Source organism: Aythya fuligula, chromosome Z (genome assembly GCF_009819795.1).
Source record: "Aythya fuligula isolate bAytFul2 chromosome Z, bAytFul2.pri, whole genome shotgun sequence".
NCBI classification, from domain to species: Eukaryota; Metazoa; Chordata; class Aves; order Anseriformes; family Anatidae; genus Aythya; species Aythya fuligula.
In genome coordinates, this window is record NC_045593.1 from 15,052,518 (window position 1) to 15,077,334 (window position 24,817).

The window sequence follows — 24,817 nt, forward strand, 5'->3', positions numbered from 1 at the left end:
ACCTGACATTAAGCACCTGGAAGCCTGAAAACAGGTATCATCTGTTTCCTGGGAGTCTGGTGCTCATGTCATAAACAAGGAATTAAAAATGTTTTTATCTATACTACCTTCACTTTTTGCTGATCACCTGCCAAAAAGGTCCACTGCCTTTGTGTGGCACATCTAACAACCTTCTGCAGCCCAGCTGCTTATGTTTCCAGTCCTTACACTTAACAGACCTAGAAGTTTAACTTACTCTCCCTATTATGTAGCTTAGTCCACATTCTACTTTGAAAGAGTGAATTTAGCTGTGACTAATAATACTGTCTGCATTTTGCAGCCTATTTATCAGTCAGATTCATCAATCTGCTCTCCTGTGAACAGTCCTTAGAGCACACAGTGGTGAGTAAACTCCTTCATATTACTTTCACACACATAATTGCTTTTCATAAAAATAGCTAGATGAGTGCTCAGGAAAGTTCACTGGGTCACTTCATTCAAGATATACCTTCTCATATTTTTAATTCAGCATATACCAATCTTTTTTCATCTTGCTGAACCAAGACCACAGCCACATTGTACCCTATTCACATTCTGACCTTCTGTCTTTTGAGCACAGGAGTAAGCTTCTAGAATCTGAGCGTTATAAAATATCTTGAGAGCAAGAGCCCTACCCAAGCAACTGTGATACCAGATGGATTATACTTCACCCAGAAAAACTAAAAATGTAAGTTAAAGCAATGGAAAACACATTGTTTTCAGGTCTGCCCCAAAACATCCAGCCACAATCTACCCCAAAACAGTCTATGTTTATAAATTAATTCTAAACTATCCATATTTGGGATCTTAATTATTGCAGGAAAAAAAAATCCAAAGAAAAATCCCTACCAAACATTTTTTCCTGCCCAAAAAAAGGAGGAAAAGAAAAGCAACTACCTAACAAAAATACTACAGAATAATAGTTTGATTTTTAAAAGATTGAGGATAAAATTTTCATAAATAATGTTGAAAGACAATAAGATTAAAAAAAAAATCTATCAACCAATGGGATTAACTGTCTGTTGTGTGAGTCAATTGAGTAAGTCTAACGGGTATGAAGGAAGCAATAAAGTGAGAAAAAATCTGTTTGTAATAAAATGTTGAATCCATGATTAAACTCCCCTGATTAACTGTGCTACAACTCTCACTCCTTGTTCAATCTGGAGAGCAAAAAACTGCATCAGCCCACATATTCTCTGCACAGTGTTCAGAAGAGTATTTTCAGAAATCACTGCCTGTTTCTGGCTTCTAAAAAAAGAAAACAAACTTTTGCTCCTTAAAGACTCAAGACAACTCAGTTCTTCAGGGCACATACAAGTAAATCATTTCATTAGTCATTCAGGTACAATTCCTACTGAATACAATTCCTACTGGGGGAAACAGCAGAAGTGGTATTACAGTGAAACATTCTTTCATTACCTTGTCAGGAGCATCCTCTGCCTTTTGCAGGCTTTTTTGTTTGTTTTTGCTTTTAAAATAAATAAATAAATAACAGTAAGTGATAATGGTTTTGTTTCTAACAGATATCTCATAATTCTCTGCAAGTGGTGGTATTAGCTCATTTTCATATCTTGAAGATAACAGAAAAATGATTATTTTTGTAACATCACTGATCCTAAACTAAGGAGATGTGTTGTCCACTTCATGAAATATTTCCTGTTACTTAAAAATAAGTAAGTAATTCTGATTTAAGTGTGTGATTCCATTGATCTAAGCTTACATATCTTACTATTCAAGAATGCCTACAGTATATTATTTTGGAGGAAAGTAATCTTACACAGTTGGTTCACAAAACAAACATCCGAGGGAATTAGCAGACCACAATCGCAGATTCACAGCAAATCCAAACAGAATTCAATATAGGTTATTCAACAAAGACAGCCATCAACAACTAACTACAGAAGAGAAGTGGACTGAAAACACTGGAATGTATGTAGTATGTAGAAATGTATGTAGTTCTCAGGTACGTACAGCTCCTCTTGGCACTCTCAAGAGTTTCCATTCTTCAAGTCCTGATTCTGATCCAGGTCCACACTCACAGAAGACTACTATGTGTGACAAGTGTGTTTGTTGTTGTTGCTGTTTTTTAAATCTCGATTGCAAATGTCACAGAAAAGGAAGCTTTCAACTAAAAATTTGTTCCATTTTCAAACACCTTTAAAATAGGAGGTTAATCTGGAGTGTTTCAGTGGAGTACTGTACTCTGTACAGGGGCATTCAGCTCCCTGCAAATTAGTCCTTTATAAGAAATGTCCTATTTGTAAAGCAACCCAGAAGTTCGAAAACACTCGAATCCAGAGAAAGTCACAGTATAAAGAGTTATTTCAACCTCAGAGGTGTTCTGAACAGAACTAGTTGAACTTTTTCATTATCTTGAAAAAACACGCCTCTTAACCTAGCACCACCACAAGGTTTAGAAGATGCACAAGCATTTCAGTGAAATAAAAGTAAGCTTGCAAGAATATACACGGGAAGTAGCAGATCTTCTTGCCTCTGTTCTTGCCCTTCCCTAGGAGTCTGCAAACACAGTCACTGCTGGACAGCAAGATAAGAAGGAGATGCTAGTACATCTATCTACATAGTGCTGTAAACAATGTCTTGGTTTGAAATATTTCTTTATGTTTGATGTATCTGGCCATTACTGAGTTCATGCAGTTAAGTTGGTTCATAACTGTATTATAACTTATTTTAAATCAGAAAATGAATATTTTTCTACCCTAAATAAAGCATTCCTTTTCTCTTGTCTTTTTTCAACTGCTAAACTGTTAATGAAAAAAGGTATCTTACTTCCCAAGGTTTTTTTTTTTCCCCGACAACATGGAACTTACTGGAAAAGAGATGACAGTCTTCAGGGATTTCAGATCAGGATCTCTACAGACTTCTAAGGCCATGATAGATAATGATTACTCAGGTTGCACTGTTAGGTAGCACACAAGAAATCAGTTCAGGACACAGAATTATTGCATTTGATAGACTCTACAGCAACCCTGAAACCTCAAGGTTTTTTTTTTTTTTTTGTTTTTTTTTTTTTGTTTTGTTTTGTTTTGTTTTGTTTTGTTTTTTTTGTTTGTTTGTTTGTTTGTTTGTTTTGTTTTTGTTTTTGTTTTTTTTCTGGAAAGAACTCTAATCTTGCTTTAACAGATTTCATTTCTCAATCCATCAGTTGTGCTAGCAGCCTCATTGGTAAAAGAACACTGTTTAATTCCAAGCTGAATATATGTGGAGTAGAAATGACATTTATATTTCACTTCTTGACTACCCCCAGAGCATGCTGTGATAGTTATGTTCCTACAGGAGAGCCATCCTGCAAAAACATTGCTCATATTCTTTAATCAGACCCAGAAACATTTTCATACTCTGTAGGAAGAAATAGTTCCATCAAAAATATGAATCTCACAGGGTCTCTAACACTAATCTTCTTCATGGTCTTGATGCAGCAAATGGCCTCCTCTGGAATTCATCATTTCTAATATCATAATAAAACGTCATTAAAAGCTGTAAAGGGGCAGCTCATGCAATAATTTACAGGACATCATTTTCAACTGAACCCTCAGGATACCAGGGCTGAAACGCAAGGAAGCAGCAAGGATTTGGTCCTCTCCTCCACCACCAGCTTCCCTCTCCTCCCTGTGGCTGAGCAATTCCTCACCACTTGCTCTTCTTGAGGCTTTGAAACTCCACTGCAAGAGATTACACAGTGACACACAGCTTAAGCAACCACAGCACTGTGTTATGAAGCAAAGCACAGTAAGAAATGCATTTATTCATAGAGAATGGCACTGCCACACATGTGAACCTCAACTACTTTTTGAAAAGCATAATGTCTTTACACAGGTAAAAAGGGGACTATTTAGGGATGGAAGAGCTGTTTAGATAGTATGGACAGATGAACAGATACGGTGGTAATCTCCTGGGGTTTGTTTTCTTTCTTTCTTTTCTTTGGAGATTCAGGATTCAGGACCTGGTCAGGAAACGAGTACCATTCTCCAGAAAAGAACAGGGTAATTTGATATCATAGGCATCACACCATTATAATATACTCACTTAGGAACTGTAAGAATAGATAAAAAAAATAGTGTCTGTTTGTATATATCTACACACACACACACCTCTATACATACACACTTAAAAATAATTCCTGTTAGATTTAATATATGAAATGAACTTCAGACAGGAAGACACCACTTGTTTCTTCCAACATCGTCTAACCTCTGTTTTGCCTTCACCTAATGGAAGTGATTCTGCGTCACAGAACATGACTAGCACCCTGGAACCACACGGAGGAATCACATTTTCTCGCTGCCTGGATTGGATCTCTCAGAGGGTTCTCCATGTGATTAGGGCTTAAGTGCTGGCACAGCAGTAAAGGGCAGTGTAGGCAGTAGCCAAAAACAATGCCTTGGACTGCCTAGGTTAAGAATGATGAGAAGCAATCTACAGGCAGTATGACAGTCAGGAATTAACTCTCGTACAGTGTTTGGTAAGGTGTTGCTCATGGCTTAGGGACAGCTAACCTACAAGTACTACTACACCTTGTAAAGAAGCAGTGCATTTAATTGTTGGTGCCTCTCCCTGCATCTGCCCAGTTTTCAGTTCTGCTAAGACAGAATACACCTTGGTTCCTGCAGAACATTAAGGATTTAATTCTCATGTGAATTATAGCAATGGGCAATGGCTAGTTAAGGCTCAACTGTGGTTCTCCATCCTCCATGGTTCTCATCCTACTGGAGAGCTTATTCAAGCAAAAAGAAAAACCAAACAACAACAACAAAGAGAAAGAAAAAAACCTCCCCCCCCCCCCCCCCCCCCCCCCCCCACACACACACACAACTCAGTGGCAAAAGAGTTCAAAATTTGCTTCTTGATGAGGAGTGATTTCTCCATAATTATTAGGTTGTAATTCAATTGGCTAGGCTCTGCCATACACAAAAACGTCTACAGAGAGGCTCCAAGGTCACAGATCTTGGCTCTTTACCAGACAGAGCTACTCAGCACAAAACTTCACTGAAAAGGCGCATCACTTTGACAGAGTCTGATGCCCCCTGCAGAGCAGAACTCATAGAGCAGGTCAAGCCATGTAAGAGAATTCAATCTTCCAATACACACCCAGGCTTTTTATACAGCATGGCAAGAACACCTTCCCAAGGCACTAGCAGCATTAATTTTTATACAGCATCAGTTAGAGCAACTCCCACACAGTTTGCACTAGCAGCCCTCTGAATGTAGAGTACCCCCTCCAGTCTTGTCCCTGATGAACAAGGATAAATAATATGAATTGCTATTCTTTAAATTACTTTTACAGAATATATATATATATATATATATATATATATATATATATATATATATATATATATATTGCCAGAAGGTGATCTCAGTTTGGAAGAAATCAATGAGACTTACTGTGTTGCTGATGCCCAGTGCTCGCTGCAGTCCATCTGACATTACCCCCATGCAGTGTAGCTTTTCTAAGAAGCCTGAAAGCCAAAGCTATTGGAAGAGAACTGAGATACGAAGATAGCTAGAGGTGATGGTGAAGTCATACCAAGCTGCAGCCACAACAAGATTGTGTAAGCTTGATACTGCAGAAGCCCTCTAGTTTTTATATATGGATTATTGTGATTTACAGCTCATTACTTCAACTGAGTTTGGTTTGAAAACACCATATTTTAACTCATGTTTTCTGAAGATGAGTAAAGGATGGGAAAAGTCTGTTTCTGGTGTCAGGCAGGGCACCTACCTGGTAGTATGTAAATTCCTGTGTAATAGCAGGGAAGACTTTGTGAGCCAAGTTTAAAGGAGTTCAGGGGGATCATACCTCATTTCTTTTTTTCCTGAATAATGTAGTATGTTAATCCACCAACAACGTATTTTCCTGTCATTATTACCTCTTACTCATCTCAGTGCTATTTTCAGAGTTGTATCTGGGTACTATCCTTACAGTGTTACTTCACTCCCTCTCCTTGCACTCAGGCATGGTTAAGGGTTTTGTCACTTTACTTTCAGCTTCTATTTCTGCATATATTTTTAGTAACGACAAACACAATACTGCATTTGCAGCAGCAGCATACAGGCATCTCCACCATAAACACAACACTTCAGAATACGCAGCTGAGACCTGCAATGGCAATTTCTTCCCTGCTGCCTCATGTGTTAAAATCACAGCCATCATTCCCCTACAGATCTCTTCCAGAATTACTACGTAAGTCCCTCTTCTGCCCAGTAACTTTAAAATAATTCTGTAGTCCAGCCCCAACCTATTAGTTTATTTTTATCCAATTGAAGTTCATTTCACTGTGGTGCAGTATGGGGTAATGTTTTCCTCTTTCAACTGTTATTAGCCCTGTATTTCAGTAATGAGCCTGTTCTCATCTAGCTCATTAATGAAAAACATTAAATGAAACAATATCCAGACATTTTAGTAGCGAAAAAACAGCTCTGCCCAGAACTTAATGTCACCAAGTTTGTGCTGTCTTCATCTGAATGCCTTTCAAACTGACTGGATACAAGCACTGCTACCAAGCTATACAGATATAGAACACAACAGTAAAAGGGTTTTAAACTATGGGTGGTTTTCTTTCCCCCTAAAGCCATCAATCAGTTCCACCCTCAAAACATACTTCAAACTTACTCTGAAATCAATACAAATTCACTGTCGAGATGCATGTGGCAACAAAAACAGCCCTACTGGCAAACATCATTTTTGGCCCTCACCAGTTCCATATACTGATTTAAACTTGGCAGCTATAAAGACATCTTCCCTCGATATCTTTCACTTTAAATATTCTAGCTTGGCACTCAAGGAATATTTGAATACTGCAAAAATAACTCAGTCTCTGTGCCAAATCTTCAGAATAGAGCCTCATCCTGCTAGGAACACACATTTCTGTATGGTTTAACACTCATTTTACTTTAACTTCTCTACAGCAAGCATTGTTGCTTTATTTATTTATTTTTGCACGAAGGATCTGTGCTGCAACAGTATACAGGAAGTTCTTTCCGAATAGAGATCCTGAGGGTAAAATTTAAAGGATAGGGATATCACAACAATATGTATTTTCAGAACATACTTAAGAATGACAGAAATAAATCAGTCTTCTCAGATCCCACATACGATCTCAGCATCTGCTGAAGTGGCTGGTATATCCTCTTTGTTTAGCAGTAAAGTATCATTTTGGTTATTGCAAGTTTTGCTTATTTTCCCAATAACACTGTAATGCCTGTGCCCCCTCTTTCTGAGGGTATGTTTTCCTTTGCTTTTGCTCAAGTATTAGAAGCAAAATCAGTCGGCAAACCACTCCTGGGTTGCACTCCAGATGCTTTCTGAAACAATGCTTTGAAAAGATGGAGATGAATCTGGCAGCATTCACTTTCTAATCTGTGTGGAAGCCCCTGGGTTTAGGAGCAGACTGGGACTCAGCATTCTCAGAAATTCAGTTTCTTTATCATGCTTCAGTGAAAGAGCATGACGATACCCTAGGCTGATACAACAAATTTAACAAGTGAACACAGCAGCAGCCTACCTTCTCTCTGTTATAATCCCCTTCTCTTTGTGAATCTGTGAGAGATGGTAACAGGTATTTACAGTTGTCTTACACAACCACATACGCAGCATCAGTGAGATAGACAAGGAGAGTGCAAACGACCTCCCTGGGTTATTCCATCTTCTGCAGTGCTCAAGAAGTCACCCAGATGCATCTCTGCTGACTGAGGGGTAACAAAAACATTATTTTGAAATAACCTAAATTGCTTGTACTCATCCCTCCAGCCCACAGGATATTTATTCCCCTTTCAACTTACTATATTGTCTTCTGTCTCTTGCATGGTTTTGGATGAACAGGTGAAACTACTCGTGCCTCCTCCAAGCTTTCAGACAGCGCAAGAGGAGGCTTCTGAGTGCTCCCACTCCTCAGCAATAGCATATACCAAAGACTATAGTGATGCACAATTTCCTCAAATATTTCAATTTCAGAAAACAAACCCCACACTCAGAAGCTTTGCATGAGGGACTGAGGACCGTGGATAAAACAAACCAGTTATGATTCAGCTGGGGAGAAGGAAAGAAGTGCTGCTGGATAGCCCTGTGAAACATTCAGCAGAACAGGTAGTGGGGGTGCATCACTCTCACAGGCAGTAGGCACGACCATGGCTGACTGGCCAGCTCCTTCTCTCCAGAACTTGCAAACCTGCTATTTAGCTGACATTACTGTAATGCTTTCTTTGGTTTTCAAATGAGGTGAGGAACCTTGGCTTTGTTGGTTCCCCTTCTAGCCTCCCTATGATTGCTTGCCTTGGACTGTTCTTCCTCTTCAGAGACCCCCAAGGCTGTGCAACCTATTGCTCTGTGTGCCATCATGCCCTTTGATGACCAGTGAACTTGTGACACTCTCCTGCAAGAAACACTTCCTTTCCTCACTGATGTAATGAAGGTCTCAGGAGAGACCTTATTGCTCTCTACGACTGCCTGAAAGGAAGGTGTGGGAAGCTGGGGGTCAGCCTCTTCTCAGAGGTAACTAGTGATAGGACTAGAGGGAATGGCCTCAAGTTGCACCAGGCTGGAAATAGGAGACATTTCTTCTCAGAAAGAGAAGTCAGGCACTGGAACAGATTGCCCAGGGCGGTGGTGGAGTCACTGTCCCTGGGAGTGTTCAAGAAAAGGTTGGATGTGGTGCTTAGGGACATGGTTTAGTGGGTGACAGTGGTGGTAGGGGAATGGTTGAACCAGATGGCCTTGGAGGGCTTCTCCAACTTTAACGATTCTATGAAGCACAAACCACACAAGTCTCATGTACAAGACATCAACTTCTAATGTGATGTCTGTAATGAGATGCTTTGGATACCCATTTGTCCTCTATAATAGCTGTAATTCATTGTCAGAGCAGAATACGTCCATTCTGAATTACACTACTCTTCAGGAAACAGCATGGCTCAAAGGCTAAATCACTACATCAAGTTCTGTGAAATTTGGGTTCGCTTCCCGTCTTGCTTCAGCTCCCCACTTTAAACAACCCATTTAACTTTCTGTCTCTGTGAAGCATAGAAAAAGTCCTGCCGTAACACAGGATATGAACCCTTCACAATCTGTCTTCAGTACTGAGGCTGCAGAGATGGGTAAGTGACAGGCACACTGTTCAAGTTCTGTTTCTTTTAGACAAGTTTTAAGTACATGTCAGACCATAAGTCCCCTTTACCAAATCTGATCTCACACCTTGCTCTGGAAGCATCAGTAAAAGCGAGAAGCGAGACACCGGTCCTTGCTGAGCCACACCAAGTATCTGTGTTCTTACACACTGATAGAGAGATGTTGCCTTAGTCTGCTGCACACTTTGGTTGTGCTAATATCAAAGCCATCCAGCCCAGTAATTTGCACCGTGACATCTGAAGGATCTCCACTGCTCTTCTCAGCACCAGTCGAGACATCAAAATTCTAAAAATCCTTAGCTTCGATACACAAATCCACATGCTGTTTCTGACAGCTGTTCTTCTCCCCTTGCACCCCAAAACTTAAATATTTAAACTACTTAGTTTCAAATTATCCCACACCAAGTGCTATCACACAACAATCCCATCAAGATCAGAGATCAAACAGAGATCAAAGCAAAAGGATTGATTTTCTGGAGGAAGGTGCTCAAAAGAAAAAATAAACATCCTGGTGTTTCAAGGCTTCAGAAAACAGACTGATACTGGTATCATGAAACAACCATATACTGCCTCAGATACACCATGGACATTTTAAAGCCCTTTCTTGGAAAATATTTTCTGTTTCTGTGTGTATCTCAACCCCTCTGTACTCACTACATTTGGACTGGAGACAAAACCAGAAGTTATAACCTCGACCTGTCCCAAGAGTTATCTGGACTTAGATAAATGAACACCTGAAAAGCCCTGAGAAGGCTTTGAAAATAAACTAGCTTGTTTTGAAATACTGCTGCCTAAATGTTAACATGTTATTATAAGTAAACATTGAAGCACTTGAAAGCCTCATGTATTTTCTTACAGTAAAACAGGGCAAGTCTGTGAAAGGCCAATTGGCTTCACTCACCATTATGTTGCAGACCAAATCCAAAGTATAGTTCGTGATATTTCAGCAACACATTGTCTCAAACAAGGATTACATTACCTGTGACTTGCTTCTCTTCTGTACATTCCTTAACCCACTACAACAACAAACCAAAGGCCTGATCCAGCACCATTAGTCATTGCAGGGCATCTGCCAGTTGACTTTAACAGTGCAGTAGGTAAGATCCCAAATCCTCCTTTTCTGTTCTAGTTTTTCCTTAATTTATATTTAGGTCATAATGAAAGACAATGAATTTCGGGATAAGGCTAAGTTGTAAAACTTCTGAAATTCTCCAGCACTTTGAAGACAGACTATTTTTCCTTTCATGTAGCTATTTAATAATGGTTCAGTTGGAGACTGGAAGCAACGTAAGCTGGTACTCATCCCTCTGACAAATAAGTTGCATTGGGTATTTTAACAGGGTCGTATTGAAGTCCGTCACCTAATCAGCATTGCTTTCTTAAGCCGCTTAGAGCTCATCAAGAGCTAACCAAAAGAGACTCTGATCCCTACCACATAGCTAAATACACCACGCAAGGTAAAAATACAGAGTAATTGCTCCGATTTAGTGACATTTTGGACAGTTCTGAACTTATGACACATAGTGCATGGCAGTGGGAAACCAGGCCCAGCAGCAGCAGAGTGATTTCAAAATTTGTCCTAGCAGCTGGTAAATTCTATTATCCAATCAAATATCCAATACCAAAACAAACTTGCCTGTGAAATAGGTTGAACTCCAGTAATAAGCTTTGAGTATAAGATTTGCTTCCCTCCCTCCACACAGCCTTTCCTGGTTTACTCATGCATTGGTGGAAGCTTTGAAAATGCATTAATTTGCTTCCTAGATTAGCACAGTGTTCACGATTTATTATTCAAGTTTGAGAGACATGATTGCTGGATTTCCCCCCCCCCAATTATTTTTAAAGGATTATGTGTTAGAAATATGTGCCTCCATACTTCCACTTGCTTTACATATCCTCTAACAAAGCATCAGTTTGTTAGCTTCAGTTCATACCGCACACTTAATAAAATAATAGATGAAAGAAAGCTCAATGCAAAACAGTTTGCATTTACCTTCCCTGCTTCTGTGTTCCAAGAACAGATACTTTTGTAGACAACAGTAATTTTGAAAGGAAAGGGCATTATCTCCCACTTGACTCAGAAGTTGCTTTCAATGCACTAAGTTTGTTTGTTTATCAGCACTTCTGAGTGCTATTCAAAATATGAAAGCACTTATTATTAAAAGCTTAAAATGACAACAAAACACCACCACTACCTCCCTCTGATAAAATTCAAGCTATTTCACACTGACAAAGGTGTTTTGAAGATTAAGAAACCTTATCTCTTGGCACATCTGGGGAAGCAATGCCAAAGAAAGATAAAATCCAGATCTGAACATTGTAGCGGTGGCCTATTGTTGCCTGCAGACTTGAGAAGCAGGCTAGACTGGACAAATACTACCACAAATGTTAGCCCCTCTAGGGTAAGCAGCACACTGCATGAGATTCAGAAAGATGCTTTCCTCCTCCAAAGCTGGGGAATGTTGTAAGCAGCCAGAAGCTGCTGAGCATTGGTGGAACAATGAGGACAATTTCCAGACTCCCCCCTCCAAGTCTGCAGCAGTCAGAGATTCACAGGCTCCAGGAGACCACGAACAAGACCTCCATCACTGTCACACAGCCACGCTCAGCTGTGAAGGAAGAGCTCAGGTTGTATCTGCTGCTCCCAGGACACCTTCTGTTGCTATTTCCAGCATCTATTTACTGTCAAAAACCTGAGCAATTGCAGAGGCAACGAACCAAACTTCTCTCCATCCCCTCTTGTCCTAGCTAAGCTTTCCCATCACTGATCTGTAGTGTCACAAAGCCTTGTGTCCTCTCCTCATGATCTTGCAAACCCTGCATTCTCCAATGGCCAAGGGGAATAGGGAAAGACTGACTGAACCTTACTCATGGTCTAATGGATTGAAAGCTATTTGGGAAAAAAAAAATCCATCAAGGATTACAAAACATAATAATCTGTATGACACCTTTTGCTCCAAGAAATGCTCAGGCCAGAGGAGCAATGGACACAGGCCACAGAAGATGGCAAAGTCAGTACCCTAAGCCAACCACACATTTGATCTCATTCAGCAGAGCAGTTCTTAGCCTTGTCTTACACATGGCCACATAACCCCAGCTCATTTTAATCCTCGTTAAGTCTATTTGTCTGTATAACAACAGGACACTCCTGCCACACTTTGGAAGACACTTTCCAAATCCAGAGATCATTCCTGGTTCTGTAAAGGATGCAGTCTCAAAGCAAACCAGTAATTCCGAGGTGTAGACAGTACACTTCCCAACAGCTAGGGACTTCAATCATAGGACGAACCAGACAAGTCTTTTAGTGACTTGTTCCAGTCACTGCAAAGCAGGGGGACCCAACCAGACCAAATGCAGAATGGGTCAAAACCAAACCACGTCTCCTCATTACCACTACCACGCTGTCCTGAGCTCTCAAACAATTCAGTGTCTGTTTTTATCAGTTCATACTCATGCTATTTCCATCCAGAAGAGGCTGCATCACTAACAGCCGCTTCATTAAAACTGACCTTAGAAAAATACCCAGCGTTCTCCATATTATACACTGTGATTGCCAAAGTGTTTCCTGCTTCTTACACACTAGAAACAACAGCATTCAACTGCACATGCACTGTTCATGTCCTTCACAGTGTCCCTTGGCTTGTTTCCCCTGTAAGACAGCTACATCCAAAAAGTACTGAGGCTGGCTTGATTTGTACTTATTTACTGTCAACTTATAAAATATGTTTTTCAAAACACTCACTAGGCACATGTCCTAAATAACACTTAGCTGACGGCATGAGTCCAACTCCCTCTTGCAGCAAAAGCCTGCACTACTAGATAAGCTCTGAAGCATGGGCTGGAAGGTCAAAATACATGCACTTCTTCCCAGCACAGACAGGACTCATTTGAGACAACCTCTCCTACTGGAAAGGGTAAAGGCTGTCAATTTTGCATCATAAGTAGGGTAAGCCAGAACTCCAATTGGGCTACACTTTACAGATTAAAGTTAATCAAAACTAAGCATCTCCATGGCACTGCAAAAGCCTCCATTTCAGCTCTAGAAATGATGAGACAAATAGGAGAAAGTTGTACTACAAAGAAAGAAAGAAAAAACAAAAAACACAAAACACACCAGAAAACACTGCCTGAAATGGAAAATTCTGGATTTGTGTTCACATACTTAAATGGCCTAAATAATATTTAAGTGCACGCTCATTTGACCAAGAAATATGCTGCTGACTCCTGCATTGTACTCAGAGGCCTGTTACACACAGGCAGTGAGCAAAGCCACCTCCAGTGCACTTCTGTGGATAGGAGGTTTTGGGGATCCAATGATGCAACCCCCAAACATGCTGTTCAGTGCAGCTGGATACAGAGATGAATGCATGCCACATCTGCTATTTAATGTCCAAGTCAGATCTTCGTCTCTAGGAGAACTTTCAGTCAGCACCCTCTTCCCCCTTTTTGTGGATAACAGGAATTTCTGATAATGAATAGCCTCATCCAGCCCCAGCTCACCCCAGTGCACTGACTAATGATTCACAAATAGAAAAAAAAAAAAAAAAAACTTCTCCTATAAAACTGTTTAGGAGTGAGTGTATTGTTCCACATCCCATGGAGCATAACACGAGTAGTCTTCCTGAGATTAATAGCTCTAGTCTACACTGGAAGAGACCGCAGAGATTTTTGACAGCTTTTGTAAGATCATACAGCACCTTCACAGATAATAAAAGCTAAAACTTCTCCATATCTTCTTTACATTCTAATGGCAGACACCAAAGGGAAACATCAGAAGACAATTCCAGTCATTCTCTGGTTAGCACATCTTCTGAACATGTCATTTGGCTTCGGCATGACCATGCACACACATTCGCAATTCATTTTTGAGGAATGAATTGAGGAATATTCCTCAACATGTATATTCCAGAAGTACTTAGTAAACACAAACTAAAACGTTTTGAGGCAGTAAACCAACAGCCTGATTGCATAATGCTCTACACTACTCACATATTAAATGCTCTCACTTCAGTCCCAGTTTAGCAATCTGTCATGATTTTGGCTGGGATAGAGTTAATTTGCTTCACAGAGGCTTGCATGATGCTATGTTTTGGATTTAGCATGAAAACCCTGGTGCTAACACACTGATGTGTTAGTTATTGCCAGTGTTTGCATAGAGCCTAGGGCATTTCAGCTCCTCTTGTCGCCCTGCCAGCGAGGGGCTGGGGGTGCACCAGGAGCTGGGAGGGGACAGAGCCAGGACAGCTGGCGTGGGCTGGCCAAAGGGATGTCACACGCTGTGTGGTGCCGTGCTCAGCAATAACAGCTGGTGTAACGAAGGAGAAAGGGGGGACGTTCAGAGTGATGGCATTTGTCTGCCCAAGAAACCATTACAGGTGATGAGCCCTGCTGTCCTGGAGGGGCTGAACACCTCCTGCTGATGGCAAGCAGCGAGTGGGTTCCTTGGTTTGCTCTGCTTTACCTGGTAAGCTGCCCTTGTTTCGACCCATGAGTTCTCACACTTTTACCTCTTCAATTCTCTCCTTAATTGCACCCAGGTAGAGTGAGTGAGCAGCCTTGCAGTACTGAGCTGCCTGTCAGGTTAAGCCACAACATAACCTTTTGTAGTTAAAAAAGCAAGTTGCATGGCTGCCAAACTATAAGTACTTGCCAAATGCTTAATAAGATTTAAAGGGAAAAAAAAATGAGAAAACAAAAAACACTAATACATTGTGGATGATAGCACCACAACAAAGAAAAGAAGAAAGTACACTACTCATCTCACTGTGCTTCATTTTGTTAAAAAAAGCAGCTGTAGAAGTTATTTAAAGGTCAGGTTAGCTCAATGCCCTTTATCCCGGCTTTTTCAAATCACTAGCAAAAATTATAATCCAGTAAACTTCCTGGATAGTTTTCACCTTTGTAGCAGTAGTTCATCATACATTCCCAATCACCTGAGACAACCCAAGTGTCACAGACAGAGGGGAGCCAAGTCTGGAACCATAGCTAAGGGCGTCTGTTGTTTCCTTCCCTCCTTTTCTCTTATTCCAGGTATTCTGGAATACTTTGTTCCATAGTTGAAACACTCAGATGAAGCATTTAATCACCGGGTATGCAAGCTAAACAGATAAAAGAATAGATGAAGAAAAGATCAAACATTATTTAATAGGAACAGGGACATTTTAAAAGGCAGCGAAGCATTTGAAAAACATTTTGGTGATTTGTTTTAGATCATGGTGGAAACCATGACACAGTTTCATTCTAGACAGGAAAAAACAGAATCTGTACTTCCAAAAGAAGAGAACAGAATATATTACATCTCACCCCAAGAGAAACACCTTTTAAGTTGATATGACATTCTGGTACATTAGGAACACTACAAAAAAGATCCTTTCAGAACACTTGGGCTTGAGCTGATGAAAGACCAAGCACCCTCAGCTCCCATTGGAGCTGGCAGCACTCAGCACCTTTTAGCAGGGTATCTACCAGGCATCCATCTTCTAGGGAAAAAAAGATCCTCAGCTTTGCTTCATGCATTTTGGATGGATGACAATTTGGGGAGGGGCTACTATTGTTATAAACTGCAATTCTGTATTTTTACAGTCAAAAGTAGAAAAAAACACAACCACATAACATTGTTTCAGAGCTCCAGATTACCCAACCACTTTCAGCACAAACTATCTCTTTGCTACCTTCCTATACTGAATAAAGAAACCGAACCCTTACTACAAAGGTGTGAAATATGACCTCAGTTGGTCTAGCCATGCAAACATAAGCAGCACAGTTTTCCATCACAAGCATATATACATGAAAATAAGCACACAAACTATTCATCACTGAAATCCCCCTAGAGGAAACCACTAGTGATTCCAATTTCTGGCAGGCTACTTGAAAAGGGAAAATAATGCATTTGTTTACATTGATTTATGCCTACCCTAGCATTTCAGTACTTCCATATAGTTATCAGTTGATAATATAGAGCTGTTGAGAATAGTGAAAAAAGATTAAACCAACATATGCTACTGTAGGTCAAACAGAAAACATCCAAAGTTGTAAAAGTTTAAATTAAAAACCACACTTTCAGATTTTGAATCTTCTTTCTCCCAAACTATATTATTTGCAATGTCCCATGGACTGTAAGGACTACACAAGCAGATATGCTCACAAACTAAGCACCCATAACTTACACCTACTTTGAAGGAACAAGATCATAAAAAAATCACAGAATAGCCTGAGTTGGAAGGGACCCACAAGGATCACCAAGTCCAACTTCTGGCTACACAAAGGACCACCAAAAACAAAACCATACATCTGAGAGCATTGTCCAAACACTTCTTGAACTCCGACAGCTCGGTGCTGTAATGACCACTGCCCTGGGGAGCCTGTCCCAGTGCCCGACCACCCTCTGGGTGCAGAACCTTTCCCTAACCCCCAGCCTGACCCTCCCCTGTCCCAGCTCCATGCCGTTCCCTCGGGTCCTGTCGCTGTCCAGCAGAGCTCAGCGCCTGCCCCTCCGCTCCCCTCGTGAGGGAGCTGCAGGCTGTCATGAGGCCTCCCCTCAGCCTGCTCTGCTCTGTGATGAACAAACCAAGGGACCTCAGCTTTCCCCCCTACATCTTGCCCTCTCAACCCTTCACCATCTTTGTAGCCCTCCTCTGGACACTACTAGTTTTATGCCCTTCTTATATTGTGGTGCCCCAAACTGCACACAGTGAGGCTGGAGGTGAGGCCACACCAGCACAGCACAGAAGGACAATCCCCTCCACTGACCGGCTAGCAGTGCTGGGTTTAATCACCCCAGGGTATGGTTGGCCCTCCTGGCTGCCAGGGCACAATACTGGCTCACATTCAACTATCAACCAAAATCAGATCCCTTTCTGTGGGGTTTCTCTCCAGCCTCTCATCCCTCACTCTATACACATAGCCAGGGTTGCCACAATCCAGGTGCAGAATAAGGCACTTGCTCTTGTTAAACTGCACATTGTTGGTGATCGCCCAGTCCTCTCATTTGTCAAGATCTCTCTGCAAGGCCTCTGCACGCTCAAGGGAGTCAACAGCTCCTCCCAGTTTAGTACCATCTGCAAACCTACTCAGTATACCTTCAAGTCCTGCATCCAAGTCAGTCATAAAAACATAGAAGAGAACTAGACCCAAAATGGAGCCCTGTGGAACCCCACTGGTGACTGTCCACCAGCCTGATGTAACACCATTTACTAGAACCCTGTGAGCCCAACCCATCAGCTAATCACTTGCCCATCACATTATGTCTTTGTCTATCTGTATGCTGGAAATGTGCTCCAGAAGGATTCTGTACAGTACTGAAAGCTTTGTCAAATAGATATGTATGGGTAAAAATCCTATTCTCCCTGTTCTGATCTTTGAAGAGACTGCTGTTTAACAGTTCTGTTATTTGCTAACATTTTAGTTAGATATTGATTATAGATATATTAGAAATAGATATTGATTTTTAATAAATACTTTTTGGATTTAGTAACGTAGTTAATCTCTATCTGCAGAGCAGTAGAAGACATTACAGTTTTTCTTTAAATACAATAAGCCCACTATAAGGGCTAAACCCTCTACTTAAAGATACATTTTAATTACTTGGTCTGCTTTGCTCCTACGTTTTTAATTATTTGCATGTTTGAGTATGTCTGAGCATATGCAAAGCAGTATCGTCTCATATGAAAGATACAGAACAAGTTGTAATGCAGTAAGAACTGCAGAAACTTACCAAATATAAAACATTTGCAGAGTTAAAAATTTTTAGAAGTGCAGTTCTGATACACAGACAGAAGAGGAAGGAAGTTTTCAGCCAAGAGATGAAATGAAACAGAAATTCAGTGAGGTGGAAAGAAAGGAATAATTCCAGATGGCAATGCAGCCTTTTCCTCTGCTGCACCTGCCAACATAGTGGGATCCTAGGAGGGTCAGAGAAGAAGCCAGCTCTGCAGGAACTAAGGCAGAGGAGACTGCTTTATTAAATAAGAAACTCCTGCTGGGAAACCGAGAAAAAGCAGTTTCAAACTACTTCTTGTATTAGATGGGCAGGTAACTTAAGGGCCTGAATTCCCCTTTTTCCGTGGCAGTAAGAGGAACCATACAGCCTCATTCTCTGCATACTAGAAACACATCATGGCAGAGTGAATTAATGGTGAATTCTACAAGAAACTGTGACACAGAAATATTTCTGAACAGACTGGTAATAACCTATTAGCATGTCGAAGGCCAGTGAGAGGTTTTCATCATACAGTAAGTGATGAAAAAAAGCTCATTATCAAGAAAATAGCTACCAAAGGGAAAGAAAAAAGTCAGGAATGTCAGTTATGATGATCTTCATTTTCAGACCAGAAAATAAAGTGTGAAGTACTTATTTCAGGTAGAAGAACACTGAAAAAGAAGAGAGGGTGCACTGGAAAGAGTTCTTCTAGACTTTGATGTCTAGGCCAAAAGCTAAGTGAGCAACTTGCATTATAAACTTATTTAGAAGGTTACCTGCATTATTAGTTCCCAGTTCTAAGCAGAAGTAATTTTGTACAGACCCTGGAAAGGGAAGAATAGGTACTCTGTTGACCACTAGTGGACAGATAAGGATGAAACAGGTCCCAGACACTTCCCAAATACATTACTCTAAGGTAATCCAATGTATTGGCTCTTCGGGCTCAAAATTACAGAGCTCCCTAGTAACACTTAAAAAGTGAAAATGTCGCGTATGTATGTAACCGACAAGGAAGTATTTTTAGCCCTTTTAAAGATGAAAGAAGTTCCCCATGGGGCTGAAAATGAGAATTGTCCGCCCAAGAAGTAATCACTCAAACATCTGCAAGATATTAAAATGAAAGACAGGAATTTAAAGTATCATTAGGAAAAGAGCTGCTATATTACTTCAGCAGTGCTGTCATTCACAAATGGCTAAAATATTGCAGTTACAACATGCATGCTTTTCCCAGGTCTCCTGGCACTATCTCCCGTACCTTAATACACTTACTAAAAATCTTCAACACTGACAGACATCGTCCCTTCTTATAACATGATTTTTTGTAAGGTCTTGCTTTTTCTTTTCAAAGCATGATGATGGTAGGAGAGTAGGGAATACAAATTTCAAGTCTCTGAGCCTCTTTCTAAATTTGGGTAGCACAAAAAAAAAATTCCACCTGCCAAAAGCTCCTTCTCATTTAAAATGAGCCAACTTTAGCTCTACTGTGTCTAGTAATTGCTTTCTGGCCAATGAACAAAGAACTTTATAGGTCAAAATAGAAAAAAAAAATCTCATCTGAGAAACAAAAGACGTTCTTCAGATCCTGTGCATTCCTCCTAAGGAAGTAACATTGAGAAAATTCTGCTGCCAAGCTGGTATCACTGTGAAAATAATTTTCACTGAGAATTTCATTGCTCACAGAGAATCCTGAGGCAAAAAGAGCACATGCTGAGGCCAAAGGTTTCATCTACTCAAAGACAGCACAAAAAACATAAGAAACAAATGCTTGAAGAGTCCCAGCTCTCAAAATGAGGCACTCAAGAGGTATTTTGGGCCTTAAATTCATTCAGAAGATTTTATCTGCACTACTTGGACAATAGACACATCCCTAGCACACATCAGAATTGCTCATAAAGCTGATCTTAGGCAAGCACCAATTTTGGTGGAAGGAATAGCTACTTGGGGAAGGAAAACACTTTTTTCCCCACTGTAAATTATTCTTAAAGAGTTTCTCAGAAGCTTGGAATATCAGCACTAGGGGAAAAGGTAACATATTAGAAATGATTTGTATAAAAACTTCAGACTCATAAAACTACATACATATTTCCAGACTGTCAATAAGATAAAGTTAATTGATCACTAAGTGGGTCAATTCATGAGGAAATGCTGCCTACTGACGTCTATTTTACTGCATTGCACATAGCTCATGTCCTCAACCTGGATTAAGAAGTGAGCATTACTACAGCAGAGCAGACTCAATACTTTGCCTTCTAACCTCAGTTTGGGGGCCTAAAGATTTCAGTTCTATAAACCTGCATTATCTACAGAAAGCTATTTCTTACCCTGGTAAAATAGGCACAGGCATTCAACAATGCTACACCTTACTGACGACCATAAAACACCCCCACAGCCAACCAAGCAGCAACCCACAATCCTTCACCTTTTCCTTAACCACACTATTAGTCTTCAGCCAGGCAGATCTTTTAACATACGAGGGAGTTTACAAGCACTAGGAGACACACACCTAAGGCTGAATATATTCCTTCATTGTTCTAATTGTCATAGCAATAGAAGATTAAATATGCATGGTATTATTTCCTGGTAGCTAAGAGATTTTGTTATTTCTACATAGCGCATACCATTAGTTGTTACTGGTATCCTTCATTTGAGAAAAATCTGCCATTTGCAGTACAAGAGAGCACAGGTACAGCCAGCAGAACCAAAGGAAACACTATGGTATATGGAACCATCCTCACTCAAATGGAAAAGTTTGACAGATAAAGTTGGTGTTAGGGATCTCTGCATACTCTATCAGACTCTTCATCTCACAAAAAATTCTTGGCCTGAGTTGCAGAGAGTGAAATGAGTGAATGGATTTACTGGGATACTGACAAAATCCAACACTATAGAAGCCTAAGTGTTAATGAACAGTATATATTTGTGCCTGCATAAGCTTAACTGACCATTAAAAAAACAACAACAACAGATTATGTGTGATCTATCGTGTTTTTAAACATAGTATGAGCACTACCTTCAACAGAATTGTTCAAATACTATCATGAGAAAATGCTACATTTTTGGTGTTTCACTTCTGCAACAGCATGCATGCTAGTGCAAACACAGTGTATCACCTCAATTCCAGGTAGTCCCTCTAAATAATAAGAACTTTACCAATGACTTTTAATAAAACAACATTTTTCCCTAATATACCAGGACATCATCCGTATTGGATCCATTTGGAATCCATACATCCATTTGGAAAATTCATTCTAATATTTTCAAGCTAATACTAGGTTTTCTTGACATTAGCATTGGACTGTTACTCAGGCTCCTGAACTGAATTCTATCTGGCTGGATTAAGTTCAAAGTCAGTATTCCTTCTACTGCAAGTAAAATTTATATCCTGCTCAAAAAAAAAAACACAAACAACAACAACAAAAAAATTACTGCTTACTTCTTTGAGTATGGAAAATAAAATAAAAATAAATGCAGAGAAAATGCTATTTATAAGACATAGCAATAATTCTATGACTGCGTTAAGACAGTAATTGGAAAGTTGAAAAAATTAGTTTCCAAAAATAGTTAAAAATTCGTGTTAAAACTATAAACCTGGCATAATAGATTTCTGCTTCTGCACACTCCTTACATTACCTACTTGGGTAGCAGTACTTTTGTTAATAGCTATAACACACATATAGCATTAATGTTTGGCTGAGGTCATATAGGAAAAAACCTGCAAACAAACATGATTAATGTCTACAGTATTATTTGTTCTTGACTGATTAAATCAATGCCAGGTTTGCCTTTGCACTAACATTGCGTATTTCCATGCATCATATGTTGAACATGATAGTAAATCTACTTTCAGAAGATGCTACTACTTCAACTGCACTGATACCCACAGAGCCTGTGTTGCATGCTCTGATACCGACAAATTTGTGAGCTGTACTTCTCCACTCCCCAGACAGCTCTTTTTTTTTCCAAAGATAGCATTTTAAAAGCGAAATGGACAAACAAGTGAGGTTTATGCCAATTTCTGTCAACAGAAGGGCAAACTTCAAAGGTCTTCACCATATGCCACATAAGTAATAGAAGTTTTGAAGCTGATTTCACAAAAGACAAGATTGCACACATCACTGTTACAAGAAAACCCTTCTGTCAATATGAGGGGTCACTGTCTGCACTTAAAGGCTGCAGAACCTGCCCACTGCTTAATGGTGTGCTGGCATTAACTGGCACTTAGAATCTGCAGGAGGTTATTTTTTAAGAAACAATTCAGACATGTTAATAAAACGTCTGAAAGCCTGTATTATTTACTGCCTAAGCTGCACCAAAGCTCTGAGATAGGTCTACTGTGAAAACCTGCCTTGTATTTTGCAAAAAGACTATGAAAAAGTAACTGTGAGCACTTGGTGAGAGATGCCCCAGTAAAGCCTCAGTGAAGGAAACCAGTTAAAGTTGATGCACTTCTAAAGCAATTTCACACAAGTAAGTTTGATCGTGATCTCAAAACCAAGAAAAAGACTAGAACAATATACTTAAGTTGTAAAGACCCAACGAATGCAAACCACCTCACCCCTCATCACAGCCAGTATTCTGTAAGAATATCCTACAGCCTATGGGTTGTGGAAGAATTATTAACACCAAAGGGTTTTTATAGCTCCAGCAGGGCTTGACATATGTCAAGTTACAGTTACAGATGCTGGTTTCCTATGCTGAGGAGGAGCAGGTTTTTACACCATACATTCAACATACAATCAAGCAATAAATAAATAAATAAAATCTTGTAGAAGTAAAAATGCTACCCATAGCCTGCATAAACTGTGAGGGACTACGAGGTGCATGAAGTGTTTTAAAACAGCACACCTGCATTTGAACAGAGCAACTACTGAGGACACGCTTGAGTAAAAATGCCGCTACGATTCTACAGACTTCAAATACTAAGACCCTCTTTGACCAGCGTTACAAAACGCAAGCAGCTGCTACACAAAACTTGCAAGAAGTGGGCATTTCTCCTAAGGGGGTTGTTATGAGACACCTCAGCACCCCTGCAGCCCTGTTCCTGAGGGGATCGTGGAGGGGACGGGGTGCTGGAGAAGAGGTTTGGCAGGTGGGGTGCCCCTCACCAGGGCCGCCCCAGCCCCGTGGCGCTCTGGACTGCGACGATTGCTCTGCCTGGGTGCAGCCGCGGCTCTCATCTTCCTCAGGGAAAGGATGCGAAAGTCCAGGAGGGGAAGAGAGAGAGAGAGAGAGACAGAGTTCACAGCCGGCACGCCGCGATGCCGCTGGAACTGCGGCCGGGATGGAGCCCGGACAGCAACACCGCATGCTTTTTTTTTTTCTTTTTTTTTTTTTTTTTAAATTCTTTTTCCTGATGTTTTCGGCTGTAGCCGGGCTCCGAGGCCCAGACCCCGCGATGTCCCGGGCGAGGGGCCAGCCGCCGCCGGGCCACCGCGTCCCTCGTCCATCTCCCCCACCAGCCCCGGGGGCGGCTGAGGGGCAGGGAACCCTCGGGGCGGCCCTTACCTGGGATGGCCAGGTTGGTGAGCGGCGTGCCGTGGATGCTGTCGGGCAGGGCTGCCATCCAGTCGGCGAAACGCAGCTCGTTCTTGCCTTGAGACGAAGCCATGCCGCCGCCGTGCCCCTGCCGCTCTCCCACCGCCAGCCGCTCGCTCGCTCGTTTCAGCTCAGCCCAGCCCAGCCCAAGCCCAGCCCGGCCCGGCCCGGCTCGGCTCCGCCCGCCCGGCACCGCCCCGCTCCTCGCCGCCTCTCCCCCGCGGGGCCACCGCCCTCTCACCCCCCGCCGGGCTCCGCTCGGCCCCCGCTGCCGCCGCCCCCCGGGGGGCTGCCGGGCTCCGCCGTTTACCCCCCGGAGCCACCCGGGCGCTGCGAGCTTGGCCTGCTCCTGGGAGGGGGCTCCGGGGGAGGTCGGCTGCCTCCTCTGCCTCAGGGCGAGCAGTGGGGTCGATGACAGCCCCCTGAGCTCGGCAGGGGGTGGGTTAAATAAATGCCTGCTGTGCTGGGACAGGTGGCCCCCCAGGGGTCTCTCAGCCCATGACTGGCTCAGGTTGCTCCTCATATAAACTCTGTGCAGTGGGTTGCGTTAAAAAACATCGTTCCTCACCTGAACCCTCTTCAATGATATGTTTTTTTTTTAGGGTCTGTGATTTTGTAGTGGCTATTGAAGATGGTGTAAAGTAGTATCATCCACTATCATTCCCAACCAAACTTTATTTCGAGAGGCAGCTTCTTAAAGGTTGGCATTGGCAAAGCAATTTTATTTCTGCCTTTGGATCAATGAATTAGTGAAGCTGATAAAGCTCAGTGACCATCTTGAGCTGTTACAGCAATCCTGATCTTTTGACCTCAATGTGACCACTTATGTTGTATTAAAGTAGCTAGTAGGTGATATGTATGTGGAGTTCTGGAGATGTTCACCTGGTGGATCTGCCATAAACAATGCCTGAAGAGATACACAAGCAATGCTCGCTTTGCCCTGAAGTCCTAGGAGAGCCAGCTCTGGTCCTGTAGTTTGTGTTCTTCCTCAACATTTTCACTAGCGGCTGGCTTTGGAAGTAAGCATGGAAGGAGCAATTATTAATAACCATTATTTCTTTTTCAGTGCAAGTTTGAAAAACAAAACAAACAAAAAAACCTCTTCCTTCAAGCACAATTCAAAAGAAGGATTTCTTGAAAAATGACTGAATATTTCTGAGGTATTCAAAAAAAGGAAAATTGCTGACTCACTTATTGCAATAGAAACAGCTCTTAAGGTGGGATCCGTGTGCAGAAATGTGAACAGATGGTTGACCTTGTGAGAGACATTGGATCGCAATTGGTAGTACATGAAAAAAGGGATGGAGTAAACAGTCATGGTGACAGGTTTAATTTTTGCAGTGTTAGTTCCCTGAATACTAGTATGCTAATCTGCCCCTTCCAAAATCACTGGTATTAGTAAACATGAGGAAAAAAAAAAAAAAT

The 24,817-nt window shown here is 41.3% G+C and overlaps 1 protein-coding gene across 1 annotated transcript in view; it reads right to left on the minus strand.

The window, feature by feature from the left end:
* The window catches only part of PLCXD3 (phosphatidylinositol specific phospholipase C X domain containing 3), an 87,784-nt gene extending 64,275 nt beyond the window's left edge, over nt 1-23,509 (minus strand). The window contains exon 1 of the mRNA XM_032205493.1: nt 23,363-23,509. Within this exon, the coding sequence (XP_032061384.1) occupies nt 23,363-23,465 (103 nt within the window). The 5' untranslated portion in view covers nt 23,466-23,509. The remainder of the gene's footprint in view (nt 1-23,362) is intronic.
* Nucleotides 23,510-24,817: the final 1,308 nt, after the last annotated feature.